Here is a 21,143-nt window from a genome sequence, read left to right on the forward strand (position 1 = left end):
ACCTCTAGAACTCTTCCTTTCCTTAGCTTTGTAGCAATCTAAGCAGACCACAAATCCACATTTTTGGCAGACCCAGTGAATGTTAAACAGAGTGGCTTCACATGCATCACACATTTCACGGACTCCTCTGACTGCTCTCTTCCAAGCAATTTTGGCTGAAATACAGAGTAAACAGAAGACTGAGTACTGAAATTTAAAGGCAAACATCTGTAAAGCAATAACACAAATCAAATTTCAACCAAACAGACCAGATACTATTTCTTTTCAAGCAACCAGGGAAAAAGTCCTATAAACTAAGTTTTAATTGTCACAAATTATATTTGTCAATTATTTAGGCAACCTTCTCAGTGTGAAACTCTACTACACAGCCGCCCTGTGGTTACAGAGGGCTTTTTCTAGGATTTACAATATCTAATTTTACTATACAACAGAAAAACAAACCAAGCTTTATGTTTATATAAGAAGCTATCCTTAGTTCTGACCTGATGGGAAAGGAATAAGCATTGCTTGAGTTACTGCTTCTAAATATTTCTTTGTTAACCACTCATAAAGAAAATGTTCATAAAGCCGTACTTTCTACTACCTTTATCTCGGGACAAGTGAAATACATGTATTAAAAAAGGAAACCAACTCTGTGAAAGGACTGTGGACTTTGGGGCACTTTATCATTAGTGGGATCAGTGCTTTTTAATTTGTTCATAAATTTTCTGGAATCAGAGCTAAGCAATAAGGTGGCCAAGTTTTAGGTGACACCAAATTGCTCAGAGGAATGCAAATCAGAGCAGACTGAGAAAGAGTTCCAAATGGATCTTTCAAAACTGAGTGAATGCACAACAAAATGATAAATGTGGTTCAGCTAAGTGTAATCAATTTCATGTACATACTGATTGGGATTGAATTGGAAGGGCTAACCAGATCTAAAACATCAACCGGTGTGTGGCAGTTGCAATAAAGGAAAACTCCAATCCAAGGAGTGTTAGGAAAGGCATTGAAAATAAAACTGTCAGTACTGGAATACCCTTATACAAGTTTATGGAGCAGTTGCAGTTGGAATACTGTGTATAGTTTTGATTGTCACATCTCAAAAAAGATATTGCAGAGCTGGGAAAAGGGCAGAACAGGACAACCAGAATGAACAGGGTTTTGGAGCACTTTCATTATGTTGTTCACATTCAGTGTTTGTTTTTAGTTTAAAGGGGGAAAAAGGCATTTGGATGAGGTAACAAGGACATGATAGAGGTTTACAAAGTTACACATGGTGTGGAGAAAGTGGACAGAAAGATTCTTCTCCTTTTATAAAACTAGAACCTGGAGTCATCCTATGAAATTTATTGGCAGGAGATTCAGAGCAAACAAAAGAAGGACATCCTCACAGAGTACATAATATATATAGAATTCATTGCCTTAAGACGTGGTGATGGCCACTAGCTTAGATTGCTTTAAAAGGGATAGCGAGAAATGTAATGATGACATAAGTCTACCAGTCATGATGGCTGTATACTGCTTCCTGGTACAGAAGCAAATGCCTCTGAATAACAGTTGCTAGAAAGCAACAGTGAGAGAAAGCTATATGTCTATATGTTCCACCTTAAGCTTCCAAGTGACTTCTGGTTGGCCATTGTGAGAAATAAGATGCTAAAGTAGATGGAACCTTGAGCTGACTGAGGAAAGTCCTTCTTACATTCTTATCTGTAAGTGGTTAGAGCATCTAGGCAAATATTTTAGATGTGATTTCTCTTCCTCTTCCCCTCTCAGACAGACAGTCATAGACAAAGTTGGCATTACTTTAGATATGGATGGCGGCGGCGGGGTGGGGGGTGGGGAATGGGGCCCTCCAATGAAATTTAATAGACAAGGAAGATCATTCTTGTTTATGTAAGAGATTTGTTCTGGACTGGCTAGTGATTGCTTGTTAAATATTAGGCCTATACAAAGCTTTGGGAAATTCTGAACCTGCCCTAGGTCCCCTCTGCCTCTGCCAAGGGGTATACCCCTGGTATGCCAGCAGCCCTTCCCTGGCCTCTGATATGTAACTCAGGTGGGGCCTCTAAGATAGGCCTCATTCCCTGACCCAAGCACTTCTGGGAAAATCACAGGGTTGTCTGGGAAATATAAACTCAGGGACAGACTAGATTTTCACAAAAATATTTGAACCAAGTCCAGTAGCAAGTTTACCAAGAGAATTCAACCAAATTCTTCAATATATTTTGCAGTATATCATAAATACAAGTACATGTGACATTTAAACAATACCACTGGCTGAATCTAGACCCTATGTAAGAAGAAAGAAGCTCACATAGGGAAATTTTTCTGCTCCCCCTTCCCTATAGTCCAAAGCTGCTCCTGAGGGATAGGGAGTCTGAGGGAACAGAGTGGATGGGGCATGGTTGATTTTAGAAAATTGAACAGAGACATTTTCTATAAATGGAGCCTCCTTCTCTCACATAAGCTTTGAATGAAATTCAATGGGAGAACATTTCCATATAAGCTGGGGATTTCCAAGGAAAAACATGGAACATTTTTTAAAAAGAGTCCAGTAACATTTGAATACAGTTACATTATCGCACAAAAAAGTGACAGTCTTACCATCCTTTTTGACCCAGGACATGGCTGTTTTCTCAGATGTCACCAAGTGACAAAATTTGTCACCTATGTGTTCTAAGATATATTTACAAGTTTCTAGATCCATTTCATCATCATCATAATTTTCATGTGTCCATAAACTCATTGCTTCATCATCATACTGATCAGGAGAAGAAAAGCCATCAATTCTGACCACTCCATTCTTACTAAAAGAAAGCCTGTAAAACAAAATACACAAATGACAGACAAGTTCCACAATAATGAACAGTTTAACTGCATTCTGTGTTAACTGTGCCTCAATCATATGCCCATTGCCACAAGCGTTTGGTGTGTGAGAAGTGAGAATATGCACATTTGTCCACTTCTACCTCCTAAATCATTTTAACCCTTCCATGTTAGGTGGAAGAGGCACTACTGAAGCACTAAGAGGAAGAAGTAGATACACAGTGATGTTTGGCGAACCTGCAACCTTTCACCCATTGAATTTTGAACTCCTTGTCTTTTTTACTTATTCACCCTGCATCATGTGCACTGATGGTGCTATATAGAACACAAAAACTCGCACAGTCCTGTTCTTTTAACCTGCATACCAACTGAGGATGTTTGTTGGTATGAGGATGTTTAAAACTTGTTTGTTTTTAACTTTGCACTGTAAAATAGCATAGGAAAATGGGTGCATTTCAAGCTCACTTATGTTATCTTAACTCCCGTATCGCTCCAAGACACATGATGCAAACATGACATGGCTTTACCTTCCCACGATGCTGAACAGTGAGCAAACCATTACGCAGGAAAAAAACTGTTTTTCTGGAGATATCTGAGCAAATGACCAATATTTCTAGAGGGTAAGGGACCTAAATAAAAATACAAGACATAAAGCCACAGCATGCAAGGAAGTCTAATTGGTGTCATTTGCTTTTGTCAACACAGAGCTTCAATTTTGCCTGTGGAGCAATGTTCAAGCACCTCTCTTTTCATAAGATACACATACAGGAACAGCACTTGAAACAAGCCCGAGATCACAAATAAGTTGTACTCAAACAATAATAAATCACTAAAAAAACACACCCTATGTTAAGGCGAAAACACTCCTGGAGTGCTTTGCTTAAATGACTCATTACTAAATAACTTACTATCTTGTCCTATTGTGTGTAGTTAAATGAAAATTACTACTGGACTTCGAGTATAAAAGGAGCGCTACAACTTTATCATAAACATATTGAGGCATTTTTGGGAACAGCCACTACTCAGAACAATTATGCCAAAAATTAACCAGAATAAAAATGAGAATGATGACAGTCTCCTTCTCGACTTAACATTAACTGGGGCATTCTCTCATTATGTAATCTAGTGGATCAATATGAGTATCCACAAACAATGTGTTATGGCTGGTAAAAAGTGCACAAAGAACACCACACTAGATCAACTAGTTGAATGCCTCCCACAAGATGGAATGTATATGAAAACATGGGCATAGCTGCATATTCCTTCCCAACTGGATTTGTTCCACCTTGCTTTCATGTTCTTCATTCCATGGGACCAAAGTCTCTGACCACTACCTCATCTTCTCTCACCCCTCAGGCTGCTGCTTTCTTCCCTTCAGTCCTAGTCAACTGTCATCAGCAGCCAGTGCACGAATCACCAGGACAAATGCATCTGCCTAGTAAACTGCACACCTTAAGGAGAAAGGTAAGTATGTCTGGATGATGGGCAGTAGTAAAGTAATGACTTCTGATATCACAAAGGCCCTCTTTTCCTCCTAATTATCATGGCAACAGGAATGGGCTATAGTTGAATAGGCCTGTAATCAAGGATCACTATAACTAAATAGGCGTAAACCAAGTTATTTTGCTTAACTCTACTTTGGGACATCAGCAACATTCCTGTTTCCATGATACTTAGGGGGAAAGGAGGGCCTTTGTGACATCAGAAGTTACTTTACTACCACCCATCATCCAGACATACTTACTTTTTTCCTTAAGGTGTGCAGTTTACTAGGCAGATGCATTTGTTCTGGTGATTGGTGCAATGGCTGCTGATGTCACAAAGACCCCGAAGGAAAAACCAGTCCTATTATCCCTATTCAGTTGTGTGGGGGGGAAGAGAAATGTAAAGTTTTAACACATACTCTCAGTGGAAGGCTGCAAGTTCACCAGTCGATTGTACCTTTCAGATAGTACCTCTCCATCTCCTGTCTGTACTGGCAAAACTGTTTCAACAGGATATAGAGGCGCACACAGAGGAAGCAGCATGGGACATTATGAAGTATTCAGCAGGACATTGACAAATGCACTGACAAATGAAGTTGCTTGCAGCTCAACAACAGTTAAGCAAAAGAACTTTGATTTAAGCCTATTAAGTTACAATGATCCTTTTTTGTTGAGATTAAAGTAAAAATAATAATGCCTGCACCATAATCTACCATAATTATGCGAGGTAAATCCCGAATTGGCTTTACATGAAAAGCTCTACCTAAAAGTGAAAAAGCCACCTAATGGCACAACAGGGAAATAACTTGCCTAGGGAGCAAGAGGTTGCTGGTTTGAATCCCCGCTGGTATGTTTCCCAGACCATGGGAAACACCTATATCAGGCAGCAGTGATATAGGAAGATGCTAAAAGACATTGTCTCATACTGTGTGGGAGATGGCAATGGTAAACCCCTCCTGTATTCTACCAAAGACAACCATAGGGCTCTGTGGTCGCCAGGAGTCAACATTGACTCAACGGCGCAACAACAACAACAACAAAAAGTGAAAAGGTTATAGAGACGTGAAAAAGCACCAGAGGCAGTGATCTGAAAATGTGAATAGCTCTCTATCTTAAAGTCCTCAAAATCACTATCCTCAGTTTCAAATAGATTCCTAGGATGGACACAAATTTCTAACACGAACTGCACCTCTTCAAAATAGAACACTGTTGATACAATAGAAATACAGGAATAAAACCAGGCACTCAATTTTCCCCCACTTACCGGCGAAAGTAGTAGAATCTACAAAACACTGGTGAGTGTGCTGATTCTTCACTTTTCTTACTTCTAACCAGTCTACATTCTCTACATTTTTGCAAATTGGGCCCTATTTCATAGCAAGAATCATCCTGCAAAAAGGATTCTCCAGTTTGCTTCAACTTCTTTACTTTTCGCCAGTCCTTTAATACTGAACGAGGTATGCCAGCTGCAAAAATGACAAGTTTTTTTTAGTAAAAGGCAGGAACATATTATCAACATATAATCAACATACAATATTTAGACCTCAACAGAAACTGTAGGAGTGAAATAGGCATTGACAATTTTAAGTCAACCCATGTGTATTTCAAGCATTTGAAAAATGAAGAGGAGGAGGAATTTATAGTTTGTAGGTTTTCCAGCCATTTTTGTATTGTAATCAATTTACCCTATAATCTGTGCTAGAATGGATGGTAATACAGCACCTTATGTCAATGTTAACCACTGAATTTGAAGAGCAGAACATAAATACCATTGTAAGTACATTTCCCCCATGATTCTTCCCATGTACCACTTTAAGGTTAACCTATGCCAGTGCTCTTCTCTGTAAGGGTTGCAAGCCAGTGGTGGTTCCCACTGACTTCAAGTATGGCTCCCTAACTAATTGTTTATTAGGCCTGCACACAGCTTTGGCTGCAGCTAGATACTCTGCACAGATCCCTTGGCACCACATGGAGGCTATAATTCCCATCAAGCAGTGCTGCACTTTGCCCAGAGATGTGGGGCTCCTTTAAGGAAAACGTCCTGAGCCACAGTGCCATTTGGAAGGCACACACGGAGCACTGGGAAATATAGACCTTCCTAGGTGTTTCTAGGCAAGGGGGAAAGATAATATAGCCTGCCCTGCCAGTGCATTTGAAAGGCGTCCCCCAGTGATCCTTGGCTAAGGCCTGCCCTAGAATAGAAAAGAGAGTATTTACATAGTTGCAAACAGGTGAGCAGTGAATGCACCCCATGAGCCAAAAAGGTCCGACAGAACAGTGCCGTCTAGCTTCCACTCATGGAGAGTGGAGAACGAGACATCTTGACTAAGCGTCGGTGAGAACATTATCCTCCTGCTGGATGGAATGAGTACATTGCTTGGGGGCTGAGTATGTTGCTTGGGGGCAGACTGGAAGGTGACCACCATGGAGGAAATGGCCTGAATGCGCTCTGCAGTAAGTACGCACGCTTCTCACCCACATCCAGGATCGCACCAATGTACTGGATGGCATGCTAGGGGGTCAGGACTGATTTTTTAAGATTGATACTGAGCCCCAGAGCTGCCAGAAAAGAGAGAGTAACCTGTAGGTTGAGCAGCAGGGTTGATTTCTCTTTTGCTGTAAAAAGCCAATCATCTAGATAGGCAAAAATAGAGACAGCTTGAACACCAAGATAGGCAATGATGGCCACCATGCACTTAGTGAAAATTCTTGGGGCGGTATAGAGACCTAATGGGAACACTTTGTACAGGTAGGCCTGAGTGTCCAGGCAAAAGTGCAAGAACTGGAAGTATCAAGGACATAGAGAGATGTGGAAGTAAGTGTCTTTAAGGTCTAAGGACGCAAACCACTCCTCCTCCCACAACAGTGGTAGTACTGACTGTAGAGAAATCATGCGGAATTCGAAGGTTCGGACAAGCTTGTTCAATTCTCGCAAGTCCAGGATGGGGCGGAGCCCACCATCATGTTTAGGGACCTGGAAGTATCTGGAACAGAACCCAGTGTACTTTGAGGAAAGTGGAACTGATTCTATAGCATCCTTTTGGAGCAGTGAAGAAACTTCTTCTTCAAGGACAGGAGTTGCATGGGTGTATTTTATGCCCGCATGGGCAGATAGAGAGTCAAATTTAATAGCACAGCTGTTGGTTACTATGCATAACACCCAGGCATCTGTTGTTACCTGATGCCAGGAAGGAAGGGGGCAAGATGGATGCCAGTTGAGGAACAGGGAAAGATACTTCCAAGTCTGAGACATTAAAACAACTGCTTGGGTTGTTTCTGAGATTTGGATTTTTGTTGGCCCTTCTGAGCTGATGAAAGGGGCATCTTGAATACGGTTTAAAACCTCCACGGTAGCCTCCCCAATTTTGGGAAGGTCTAGGTTGGTTCCTCTGTTTGAATTTATTCATTCATTCATTTATTTATTTCATTGAAATTAGTTTCAAACAGTATCTTGCATGGAAGAGTTGATGATACTGGGGTAGACCAAGTAGCCTTAGAAGCCACCACCAGGGATGGAAATTCTCTGGGAGGAGGGATCTCAAGGACCAAGGCCTTGGCCATTTCTTGAACTTGCATCCGATAGGATTTGGTTTCTTCGGATGGAGAATTCAATCGTCAATTAACCACATTGTCATTGGGTGAAGTTCCCAGGTGCACTTCTGACACATCAGTCGGCATCAGGGGTGTATGAGGATTCCCCATCTGAGTCAGGGTCCTCAGGGAGAGGATCCCTAGAAGCAGGCTGTGAAGGGAAAGATGGTGATGCCAGAACGGATGAGGGCAGAGGGCACACTGGTCCAGGAATCACCAGAGGAGCAGGTGTTCAAGGACAAGCAGGAATGGAAGGCAGCTCAGGAGCAGTCAACATTGGCATCACTGGTGTGGGTGGTGGAGCCCTAGGCAACAGTGTAGAGGGCCTTGAAGGCACAGGAGGTACAGCAGGCTTTTTGAAAGGATCCAAGAGAGAGACACTCAACGGATCAAGCAAAGCTCCCGAGATGCATGGTCTTCCAGAGTTTGTACTCCTCAAATTCATAAAGCAAAGCTGGTGATCTACATAGAGAATGGGAACAAAAGAGCTCTCTAACTCTGAGGTGTGGTGAATCAAAGGCCCCTGGAGAACTGTAATAGTCCAGAGGATCATGAGCAACATGGGAAGCTGAGAAATGAAAATGCTCCCTCCAGGGTAAAGCCGAAGGACACTGTGGCATGGAGGTAGATGAGCCACCAGTCGGTGTCTTAGGTATCGGCATGGGTGATTTGGGTTCCTCGGTATCAGGTCCTTGCAAAAGGGTTAACCCATTAAAGGTAGAGTTCGATGGAGTCGAATTTGCAGATCCCAAGAGGCGTTCCAGCTCCTGACACATGCAAGCTTTGGAGCACTGGGGAATCCAAAGAAGATGCCACTGGATGCTCTGGTGATCAATGAGAGTGTGTCTATATTTGAGAAATAATTATGGGTGAAGACACCGCCAAGCGAACAGGAAACAGACAATGTGGATCTGTAGCGGTCACTACCATCGACGCCTGCAAGGAGGTCGAGGGCATTGACGAAGTCGGAGTCAGACTACAAGCCAGCGCCAATCAAGTGTATGGCATTGGCATTGATGTCGTTGAATGTCTCGGCGCGGAGGGTAGAGGAGTTGCTGCTGCGCGTGCCTGTGACGCAGATTGGGAGCCCACTGACGTCAAGAAACTTGGGTGTCCTGAAGCTGACCATGTTAAAGGAGCGGTCTTTGAAGACGAGGGTTGAGGGGAGAATGACATCTCAGATTGAGCAGGGGAGGGTGTCTTCACCAGGGACGTGTACACTTCCGGCGCCAAGCCCAACACCCAGTTTGACTTAGCCAGCACCAAAGTTGCCACGGTCGATGCCCCCGAGGAAGCATGTTTATCCTTCTTTCTGTGGGACTCCCCTGAAGAATAATGGTGGTGTTCGTGCTTATGCTTATGCCGTTCACACCCTCTTTCCATGGGCTTCTTAAAAGTGCCAGATGAACCCAAGGGCATGGACGCCGATGGTGCAGGTATCTATGTCTGACTAGGCAATGTGAGACTAGGTGTCTTCAGCGGTGATGGCTGTCTCGGTGTTCCCGGGTGAAGGATATTTTAATATAGAGATGCTTTGGTGAAGCTCTTGGCTCAGTTGTGTCTTCTTTTTAAAAGACAGACATATCTTACAGGCACTGGTGTTGTGGCAATCCCCCAAATAAATCAAGCAATCAGAGTGCCCACCTGAGAAGGGCATAGTTCCCTTACAAGTCGCACAACGCTTAAAGCTCTTTGGGACAGCCAGGTCCAAATATAGTCCAGAGTCAACCAAAACATCAGAAACTGAATGCCTAAGCCAAAATGGAAGTGCAAGCAAAGTCCAGAAACAGTCCAAGGTCAAAATAGCCAAGTTGAAGTGCATTAGAATTATAGTTGAAACACAGTCCAAAGCAGTAAGCAGAGAGAATAATTAAAACAACAACAACAACAACAACAGTCCGAGTCAAGTCCAGAAAGTAAAAAAATAAATATCTCAATCTCTTACAGGAATGAGGGAAACAGGAACAGATCCTTCCCGAGACAGCGTGAGCAGTGGAGCAGAAGGAACTGAAGAGGCACCCTCTGAAGTCTCCGATATCACTATGCCTAAATGGAGCTAAAGATTCTTCCACGAGCCTACTGTGCAGGCTCATGCGCCTCTCCCAAACAAAACAAACAGAGGTTAGGCCCATCTGTAGAGGAGAGTTTACCATGGCAGTTGGAGCACCTTTTAATCATAGTTTTCTCTTTACCTGATTTCTGAGTTGCACTCATCTGTAGTTTGGAGTGTTTCGGGTGGATTGTCGTTCGTTCCGAGGTCAAAAGGGAGAGGCCGAGAACTTCATCAAATCCGAGGGGGAAATGAAAGTAGAATCGTTGTCTGTTCCGCGTGAAAATGGGAATCCAAGATTTCGCCAAGTCCCAAGGTTTATCTAAAAGAATAGTCAAATCCATTCCCGTAGTCGATTTAAGGATCATAAATGGATAAAGATTAACTTTCCGAGGACCAAATTGTTTCCGAGGACTTATCCGAATGGCGGTCAGCAAGAAACTGAGTAGGACGACGCCCAACCGCCACTAGAGGGTACTGCAGTCACGTCCACAGGGTGGTTATGGGCATCGCGAGGAGCTAATGAATTCTAACTGAAGCTGATCTGTGCAGGCGCAGTACCCACTGTTATGTATGTCTAGAACCACTAGCCAGATGACACAGTTGTGAGGGACCCTGGATCCCTACAGAGATCAATTTTTTCCTATTTCCCCAGGCCCCCCACCCCCGAAAGAATTAATGTATTTAAAAAAAACTTTTTTAAAAAAATCCTACCCCCATTGTCTCTGGGCTGCCCGTGGGGGTGGGGGGACGGGACGAAACCTGCCACCAGTACACAACCAAACCATACAATACAAATATCCAACGCCAAATTTCTGTACTTAAATAAATCAAATAATAAATGTTTGCTATAGACCCTGCCTGCACTATACTAACAGATGTGTGCTGTTGCATTTATGCAGAAAATGAGGTTTAAGGCAGCCTTTCAAATGGGAGAGAAAAATGTTGAAGCTATGGCTGTTATTGTGCGAACTTTAAAAAATACTACTGAGGGTAGTTTTGAAGTGGAGTAGTTTTCTTACTAATTGACCTTCTCCCATAATACTACCAATTTGTTCTTGTTCACAATGATTTCTTTCCCCCTTCACAGTCTGAGCTGAATTGTACACATGATTACACTTGCAGGTTCCAGGTTTCTATCTGGTTTGGGACTGTGGACAACAGCAGGTCTGGCAGAGAGCAAAAAATTTAGTAGCTGACTGAGTGGTGCAGACCCTATTGGCAACTGTATTATAAAATAAAGCAACTGATTCAGTAAGCCTTGAGTAGCAGAGGATAATAAGTTGCTTTTGGACCAAGAACTCACTAATGTGCAATTGGTGGTGCCTACTCTGAACCATTAGGCTGTATACTTTTTTTTAAAGGAAGAAATTGAGGTATAGGGCAACTGCTACCAGCCAAGTAGACCACAGAAGCCCCCTCTGTTGGTGACTGGAAGTTTTGTGAAGGCTTTGTCTGGCTCGAAACTTTATTCCATTTGTTCTCTAGCAGCGTTGCTAGAAATAATAATGGATACAGTATTTGAATAATGGAAAATATAATATGGACTACGTTTTGGCGAAAGTCATTTGATCCATTTGTTTCTTTCATTTTTAAAACATTTTTTAACCATATCTCCGGTCTCTCTGGGCTGCCATGCGGGGGGGGGAGCCCATCCACCTCCCTCCCTCCCTCCTCCGGCTTCCTCCTCCCCCTGCCCTTCTCTCTGGACTGCTGGTGGGGGGGAGCTGCAACCACCGCCAGACCTCTGCAGCCAAAACTGGAGGAAGAGGCCCAGTGGGGGGAGGCGGCATGGCCAGGGAGAGAGGGAAATGGGGTAATGCTTCCCTTCCCAGCCAGGAAAATGGGGTGTCAGGCAGTTGGGTGACAATGGTGGGTGCAGCAGAGACTGCGCACCTGCCAGAAATGGCTGCATGGGGCCCCGGGAGTTGGTGCACACACATGTGCACACCTTAGAATGAAGCCTGGTCATTACAAATATAAAAGTTGTGCACAGGAATATGGCGTACTTTCAAGTAGTAAAAAAAGTAAATGTATTCTCAAAAATATCATAGCAAAATCTTTATTACTTCTCTTAAAAGCTTATATGTATTTTAGCTACTCTGTTTGTGCTTTATAGCATATTTTAAACATTTCGTAATTTTTAGATTCCTCCCTTCTCAGCCTTATCTGCTATATCAATCTTATTCTCCGTAGTACTGTAACATTTTTCCCCCTTTTATATAGCATTTATTGTATAGTATTACTGTTTTATAACCTGTGCTGGTCTATGACCGTAATAAAGATTGATTGATTGAAGTAAAGAAGTACATACTTTTAATCTGTTTACTGGCTAGAACACAGCAATATTTCCTATTGATTGCATGCATAATATATTTATTTAGTAATACACAATTCAAATTACAGCAATAGATGCTTCACATTCAAAAAAAGACAGTCACTTAATCATCATTCGAAACATAAGCTGACAACCTAGCAGCAAATCTATTTTGAGGAACCCTGAGACACTGTTTACATTTTTAAGTGTATAACTAACATGACTGCAGAAGAAAACTTAAAAACTATGACCGCTCTAGATTCCTTAACACTCACACTGATGGCCACTGGTACATCAGTTATAGAAGTTCCTGGTCACTTTTGCCACTGACTTTTCTTCACATGATCATTTGCTGATCTGTGCTTGGGTGGAGAGTGAACTAGACATCCATGGTTACAATTTGCAGTAATTTCTGCTACTGAAGACCTTTTGGAGCGGTTGTGATCGTGGAAATTACTGCAACACAACTTGTTTCCTACTGGTTCGTGTGGTATTGGTTTCCCATGAAACCATCTACCTGGGGAAAATTTGAAATATGGCTAACGGTTACTATGTAAACCATTCCAAAGACATAAATGGAAGCACACCCCTGTTCATCTCTGTACTCCTAAAACAACTATATATTGAAAAATCAATATAAAATCTAGACAGTAAGAACCTGGACTATACTAGATAACCAAGTCCAAATTCTTATAGATTCTAAAACTGTGACAACTAATTCAGTCAAAACATTGGCTACTCACGTTGCTGCTGCCTAAAAGGAAATGCACAGAGGAATAATACTACATTCCAACAAGAATGGCACAGAGGTGAGAGACTCTGGATGTGAAAGCAGCTGGAAGCAACAGTGATATAGGGTGGGCAGAGAGGGGTGTGGGGCTATTAGAAAGAAAAAACTGAGAACAACAGGCACTGATGAGCACAAGAAGCATGCAACCCATGGGATAGTATCAGACAGAATATAATGAAAATGTGTTCAATTTGCATAGTCCTCTTACAAGAAGTATCTACTTGCGACATTCAATAGACAAGAAATATTAGCAAGCAAAAAGGAGAATCCATCACAGCTGTAAAGTGATGCAGAAGCACACATAGAAAGAACAGAGGTAATTCATTTCAATTGTATTTTTATGAAGGGGAATTATATATACGGTTATCCCTTGCCAACCGCAAGGGTTCCATTCCTTGAAAACCTTGCGGATGGCGAATTCACAGTAGACAAGCCATTGAAACCAATGGCAAACAGGGGGTTAGGGGAATCACAGTTGTAGAAAGACAGAAAATAAGGTAAAAAATACATAGAATCACCTGCCAAACCATGGAAATTACCCCGACACCCCCCCAAATCTGCCAAACTTACAACAAAACTCACTGAACCGTGGATACCTGAGTCGCAGTTGGCGAGGGTGGTACAATTTCCCAGTTGCAGATACTCAAACTCGCGATTGGGGAAAACAGTGATTGGCGAGGGACGACTGTGCAGGATAGTGAGGCATAAATGGGTGTTTTTAAGAGCCACAAAATGGCTCTTGCTCCCAAAATGGTGGCCAGAAATGACCTCAGAGGATATACAGAACATAATCCTTTATGCCAGGGTCAGGTGCCTATTTTGGGAACGCAGATACGTGGAACCACAAATAGTGGCACTGTGTATAGTGAGGTCCACCTATACTGTATTACTCCTTCACAAAGCTGTTCTATGTGCTAATGGGCAAAGAGGTTCTTTTAAAGTGGTGCTTCTCTCATATTTTGCAGAGGGAGTGCAACTATCTCTGATTCTGAGCCCCTTTAGGATAGGTAAATGTCTTCTTATTCCTTCTGCCATATGAACTACTTTGAGAACATTTTTTGGTTGAAAAGCCATATGCTAACTACTGCTGCTACTCAATTTTGGATTGTCCATCCTCATTTTCTCTCTCTGATAATCAGACCAAATTTTGAAAATACCTTCTTTAAACCATATTTTCTTCAGATACCAAAGCAACCTATAATCAGAAGTGTGTATTACCTGATTCCACAATTATACCATGCAAGAACAGAATTCAATATCCTGATCAACGTGGCTTTCTTTTCTTTTCTTTTTTAAGGCAAGTTTTTAAGGTCTTAATGCTGAGAACACAGGTGAGGAAGGCACGGCAACATCCCAAAAGCATAGAGGCAGTGGGGCTTTGGCACTATTAATGACTCCGAGGATAGCTCTCCCATGAGGGCAAATGAGGTGGCAAGTGAGGGGAACTCCACCACAGGCCTCACAGCACCGGCCTGCTGCTTTCCCTTGCATCCTCTCTGCCACCACGGCCTGGGCTCTTTTTCCTTTCTTCCCCTTCATCAGCCCCATCCCCCGCCCTCACCAACCTCAGAGCCCAGCACTGCTGCAGCCTCTCTTCTTCCTTGCCAGCCTCACCCTCCAGGCAATGCTCTGACTTTGGGCCTTGCCATGCCACTGCTTGCTGTTGCAATCTCACGTCACCACACTCCAACACCAGTTCACTTATTCTCTCTTGAGCACCAAGCGTATCCCCTTTTTCTCCTCCCAAAATGAAGACATTCTGGTGTTGGCAAAGACAGCAAGTGAGCAAGGTGCTGCTGGAGCACAGTGATTCAGAGAAACAGATTGGCAGGCAAATTATTATTTATTTATTCGATTTCTAGACCGCCCTTCCAAAAATGGCTCAGGGTGGTTTACACAGAGAAATAATAAATAAATAAGATGGATCCCTGTTCCCAAAGGGCTCACAATCTAAAAGAAACATAAGACACACACCAGCAACAGTCACTGGAGATACAGCGCTAGGGGTAGATAGGGCCAGTTACTCTCCCCCTGCTAAATAAAGAGAATCGCCACCTTAAAACGTGCCTCTTTGCCAAGTTAGCAGGGGTTGCAATAAGTGAAACTGGATGCATGCTGCCTGCAACAGCAAGCAGTGGTGCAGCTGAGCCAAAGAGCAGAGTGTGCCCTGGAGGCCGAGGCTGGCAATGAGGAAGAGAGGCAGCATCAGTGCTGGACCCTGGCCCAGGGGATGGGGTGAGTCAGGTGGAAAGAAGGGCAACATGTTGCATTCACCTCAAACAGCAAAAGGTACTGAACGGGCACAGTCGGCTCCTTGCTCAGCCCCATGATGAGCAGAAGCAGAATTGAGCACTCTATATAAACACATTTGCATCATATACACAGGTAGCAGAATTCAGCTAAGCTTTGCAGATAATTTTGTATGGGTTACATTTTAAAAGGCACAGAACACACAGCCTTAACTGACTATGGTAGATCAATGATTTTCTCTTTTCTGAGATATAGATATAGATATGGATATACTTACTATTACTACTGCTGCTCTGTAACTTCAGTTTGCTTTTTTCTTTGGCACTCCTGCTGAGAACACCATTTGGCTTTATTTCTTCCTCTACATCACCTTTTTTCTTTTGCAAATCATTCTGTTTCTTTTTGTAAGTTGGCTTAGGCTGCCGTTTAGTCCTTTGCTCTGATTTACTCTCACTTTCATCAGAATCTCCACTTTCAGAGCCAGATTCGTAAGACCGTTTTGTTTTTCTCCTTGTGTGTCTCTCCTCTTTCACAAGCTTTCCCCCCAGAATTTTACTATCTACATTATTTTGCAAATCATTTGATGTTGAAGCTATTAAGTTAACACTACATGGCTTAATAATTTCCGATACACTGTTCCCCAAATTCTCTTTTTTATTAGTGTTTTTATCTTCTTCTGAATGTCTCGTCAGCCAAGCTTTTTTCAGTTTTGTGTGGTGGTTTGCTTGACTTGTCTGGGAAGCTTGTCCATTGCCTACAGTATTAGCTTTGTTTATTGTACTAGAGATGACAGTACTGTCTAGGGAAACAGAGGCTGAATATATTGGATTTTTCACAGCATTCAGCTCTGTATCACTGGCACTGTTACTTTTAAACTGAGCTGCAGCCAAAGCTGCCTTGTGCTTTTTCAAGTGAATAAAATCAGATGGTCCAGATACTCCAGAACTGGCCTGAAGTGTCGTTTCTGTTTTGCCACAGGCTAGTATAACTGGAGCTGTGGTGCTGACACAGCATTCTTGTATGTGCACCACTTCCTGGTCTATGGCTCGAGAGGCAGGACTCTCTACTGGTGTGCAGGCCAATGCTACATTTGACAAACAGTAAGTCACTTCTGAACTGCCCATGCTTGGAATGCCAGTGGTAGCCACAGATGTGGTTACATCTGTTTTGGTAGTGCACAGCATAGTTGTAGTAGGCGTAACAGAACTGGGAATACTGCCCTGGGTAGCAGCTGGAAATTTTTTTCCATATTGGGTATGAATCGTGTCTGAGTTCATATTCGGCAGAACAATTCTTCCAGTCTCTCTGGCTTCTGCTGGTTTCAGACAATCTGTTTGGTTTGTCCCTGTCAATGATCTTTCAAAAACTCGCTCCTTGGGAGTCGACTGCACTACAGACACAGTATCATACTTTGTACTTGAAGGTGGACGTACAATGACAGAAGCTGTGGCAGAAGGTGATTTCCTACTAGTTCTCTCAACATGCCATTCCACTTTATCATTATTTGAAATATTATTAGATTTCCATATATCTGAAAATTTTTGCTCCAAAGAGCTTTTGTAAATATTTTGCGCTTCCTTGGGTTCAGGTACTAAAGTTGGTGGTTTCTGTAATTCATGAGTTTTTCCACCGGCGTTAACTGGCTGTACTGGAGTTAGGGTTGGAGGAGAAAGATTATTGTAACTGCCTTCCTTCCTCTCTAGGCTATGATGGACTGGAGGGTGAAACACTGGTGCTCTGTGTAAGGCAGGCATAGTTCGGAGTGTACTTGGGGATGAAATTGACAACTGAGTAGGACTTCTGGAGTCATTTCTAAAGGAATTTACTGAATGAGAAGCCACTTGCTGTGAAATCTGATCTGTTATCTTGCTTACTGAATTTTCAGTCTCTGGCTGGTGCTTAATCAAAGGCGGTGGTTTTGAAAGAGATGAAGTGAAAGTTGTGAGTGACTGAGCAGTAGCTGTTGTTGAAGGACAGCTATTCTGCTTATCAGCACCACCCATACCTGAAACTTCTTTGGATGAGTATGTTCTTGGTGGTTCATTCACTACACTGTTAGACAAGGTGGTAAAATAGTTACTTTGTGGCAAGCTCTGTGGCACCGAATGCTTCATTTTATAGAGTTCTGAATCTTTGTCATGCTTTACTCCATGGCTTTTGGGGCTAGAAGATAATGGCATTATTCTGGAATAAGTCTCCCTTTCACCCTCAAGTGCCTTGATTTTAGCTGTAAAAGGAGCAACCTCAATACTTTCTTGAAGTATCCGTCTGTGTTCTTCCTTATACTTGCTTAGCCTCTCTCCTGTCTCCTGAAGGGATCTTTGCAGTGGATCCACAAACTGTCTCTGCAAATGGCTCTCTTTTGCAGTCTGTGTTCTGTTGTGTTCTAAATCAGACTTTGGGGTTGTTGCAGCTGAACGTAGAGGTTCATAAATTCCTTTCCTTTCCAATTCTCTGTACAAAAATATACACAAAAGCACTGGATTAATTTTGTTTCAAATCCATGAATCACAGGCTAAACAGAACTTTAAAGGATCAGTTGCTGGCACAAAATACACAGGATTAATATCTTCCTCATTAGTATATTTTTTAGATTACTCTTGGTCACAGTGTGTGTGTGATTGATGCATAGCTACAAGTGATTTGAAGCAAAACGTGTTAGCTTCACATCCTCACACTTTCAACATCACCTTACCTCTGTGCTTATAGATTTAAATAATGTAAACTTACTCTTTATGATGATCCACTACACTTTTTGACAATGGAGGACTAGAGTGTGTTGTCAATTTGAGTGGCCGGTGTGGCTCTGCACTGGATGGTCTTACAGGTATGTGACTCAGTAATCCAAGACCGTCAGCTGAGGTCACAGGGGTGGGTTGGTGTAGCCAAGGACTAGGTGTATTCTGTTAACAGCAACAAAATCAGACTTCATTGTTATCACCAGAACCCAGACATAATCACTCTCTCTTTCTTACACCCCCCCCCCCCCGCCCCAGATAACACATACAGTATTTCTGTTTTCATAATGGCTGAGATGTAAATGACAAAATCAAGTTTTGGCAGCTCATAGTATGGATTTTTAAAGTAGTTTTTAAAAAAGCAAAGTATATTTCAAATTTAAATTACAAAAAGAAAGCATACCAAATGACTAGGAGAAAAATGTATCTTTAAAAAGAAAATTAACATTTCAGCCTTAACAAATAAAACCCATTTGTACATGATTATCAGCTAAAATTAATCTTTCATTACACAAACACTTATGAAGAACATTAGAAGTAAATAATAAATTCATTAAGTATCCAGTTAAGCCTGGTACACACATAATGCAAGTGATCTCATGAACATGGTTTTGAGATTAGGAGCATGTAACATGCTCCCTCCACATCCTTATCCTGGTTAGTATTAACTACAGTGTAGCATTACATCTGAGCTAGTGCTAATCAGAGTTCCCAAATGAGTTAATCCTGGTTTAAGAGCTAACTGTGCTTAGGGCTAGTGCACTTTACTTTTGTTTACACTAAATGAGTGAGGAAGGAATGGAGCAGTTGCAAAGAAGAGGGAGCATACAAGTTGGTGGTGTGCTCCCGATCTGCTAACCATGCTTAGATTACTAGTGTTACAATCATATTGGGCCTCTACCCTACTATGGAACATTGCATACTACTACTATCATACCTAAGTAATCATTGGGAAAACTCTTCAGTAAGGTAAAATGCATTTTGAGTCTCTGGAAGGAAAATAAAACCCAGAATGCTCTGAATCTCTATAATAATGGCAGAGCCAAATTTTTATGTGTAAAAAGCATAAACCCTGTTATTCACAGCTTCTTTTTAAAAAAGTTATGGCTCCCAAGGTCCCACCTTTAAGCATAAATTAAAATGGATTTCAAAAAGTACTGCAATCTTTACATTTGTTACACCACTATTATAAGTAAGAATAAAATGCTATGACATGTTATCAGCGTATCTCCAGAAGCAAAGCCTGAATACATACCAATGATTTAGATTTGCCTAACTCGATGAGTTACTGTTATGCATTACTTGTTAAAATAACTTGCAGTTTAGCTGTACCAAAGCACTGTCAACAGACTAATACCCACCACCACCACCACCTGCATCAAGCTAATCATATAATACTATCCCAAAGTGAGAATTCATCATGACTTACTCTTCTCAGAGGAGTCTCAGTATTAACAGAGGTATCAGGATGGACCCATTTAGATGAAGGTATTCCAAGTCCTGAGTAAGCATGTGTTCCATTTGGATACTGCCAAATAATTGGATAAAGTCCTAGGTGATTATACGAAGCAGAAGGGTGAGCTTGCCCAAAATGTGGTGACTGGTGCTGTAGCATCTGTTGCTGTTGCTGGTGCGCTAATGCCAAATGGCTTAAGCTGCTAGCATGAGCAGTCTCTAGTCGTGGATGGCCTCCCAACAAAGAGGCTGTAGGCACTCCAGGTAGCACTGCAGGAAGCAGATGTGGGTGATGAACAGAATGGTGAGATGTACCACTAAGAGGGTGAGTACTAATAGCCGACAAAGAAGATTGGTTTGATGATCCAGCTATTAAATGGGATGCACCAGTTAATGCAGGATGATGAGTGTTTGGATTTAAACAAGTTCTATGGGAAGTGGAATGAGGAGGAAAGTTATGCTGATGCAAGTATGGCGATATATGGTTAGTTCCCGTTTCTTGCCCAATAAGAGCAGGATCTCTGTAAACTGTGAAATGTTCATTCTTGTCAATGATAAGAGGACTTTTAGTAGCTTCTAATGAACTAACTCTAGCTGGAACTGGATGGAAGCTAGACCTAGGCAAATCATGCTCAGTTTTAACTGCTGACCTTGTTACTCCAGTAACATGGCTGTTCTGGTAATTAACCTTAGACTTCACAGTATCAGGAGACAGGGTGTGTTTATATTTAACTTCAGGTGAGGAATCTGACTTGATTTTAGGGCTTTCAACCAAAGGACCAGATTTTGACCTCATGGCATCAGGGACTGGACTTTGTTTACGTACTCTTCCCTCTTCCGCTATTGAAATGACAGTTAAAGATGACATAGAGCCAAACTGTACTTTTTCAGAGTTTAGATGTTCACTTGCTGATGTACTTTTCATAACCTTTGGTTGTATCACATCCATTTTGCTGACATTATTAATCCAGTTCTCATCAGTTTTAAATTTTCTGACTTCCAGAAAGTTCGAACTTGTAAACAGATGTTTTGAATCACTACCATGGGGTTCTATTTTCTGACAGGTTTGCAAACTAAAAGTATTTGTTATGTTTTCCTTGGTCTCATTAGTTGAATTGTTTTCAATATTTATATCAATACAACTTTTTGGTGTAGAACTGTTGGGCACGAACTGTTCATTCAGTAAGAGTTCCCTGGGGTGTTGCTTTTCTATATTGCACTCTTGGATGTGTACCTCATTGGCATTCCGATCATAAATTGTCAGCTGTTCAGCTTGATGGAGTGAAATTTCTTGCAACTCCAAGTCAGCAGACTCTGGTCTTTCGATCTGTTCTTTATCTTCCTGTATTTCATCCCAAGGAGACTGACTGTCTATTAGTGTCTGTTCCTCTACCATACCACTACTCTGGGATTTTCCTTCTTTCCCATTTATCTTTGAAATGTTTTTGCTTTTAAATTCATTCTCTGAATTTTGCTCTGACGAAGAATCTGTCAATCTTTTGTTTGAATTTTCCGAGTCACTGCTTTCAGAGTAGTCAGAGGTGTTGTCTGTCCGCTGTCTCTTCATACTCAGTTTCTTTTCATCATCTTCAGGTTTTCTTCTCTTTGAAAGAAAGAGTTTGGTCTTATTCTTGAGATTTTCTGTAAAGCAAAAAATATT

General features: G+C 41.9%; 1 protein-coding gene across 2 annotated transcripts in view; it reads right to left on the reverse strand.

Moving 5' to 3' along the window:
- The window catches only part of JMJD1C (jumonji domain containing 1C), a 236,876-nt gene that overhangs the window by 37,601 nt on the left and 178,132 nt on the right, over positions 1 to 21,143 (reverse strand). For both annotated transcript variants that reach the window (XM_053309757.1, XM_053309758.1), the window contains 6 exons: positions 19,458 to 21,124; positions 18,021 to 18,193; positions 15,568 to 17,744; positions 5,557 to 5,758; positions 2,587 to 2,801; positions 3 to 155 (listed from right to left, as the gene is read on the reverse strand). In XM_053309757.1, the coding sequence (XP_053165732.1) occupies positions 3 to 155; positions 2,587 to 2,801; positions 5,557 to 5,758; positions 15,568 to 17,744; positions 18,021 to 18,193; positions 19,458 to 21,124 (4,587 nt within the window). The remainder of the gene's footprint in view (positions 1 to 2; positions 156 to 2,586; positions 2,802 to 5,556; positions 5,759 to 15,567; positions 17,745 to 18,020; positions 18,194 to 19,457; positions 21,125 to 21,143) is intronic.

This window comes from Hemicordylus capensis, chromosome 3, assembly GCF_027244095.1.
Source record: "Hemicordylus capensis ecotype Gifberg chromosome 3, rHemCap1.1.pri, whole genome shotgun sequence".
In the NCBI taxonomy this organism is placed as follows: Eukaryota; Metazoa; Chordata; class Lepidosauria; order Squamata; family Cordylidae; genus Hemicordylus; species Hemicordylus capensis.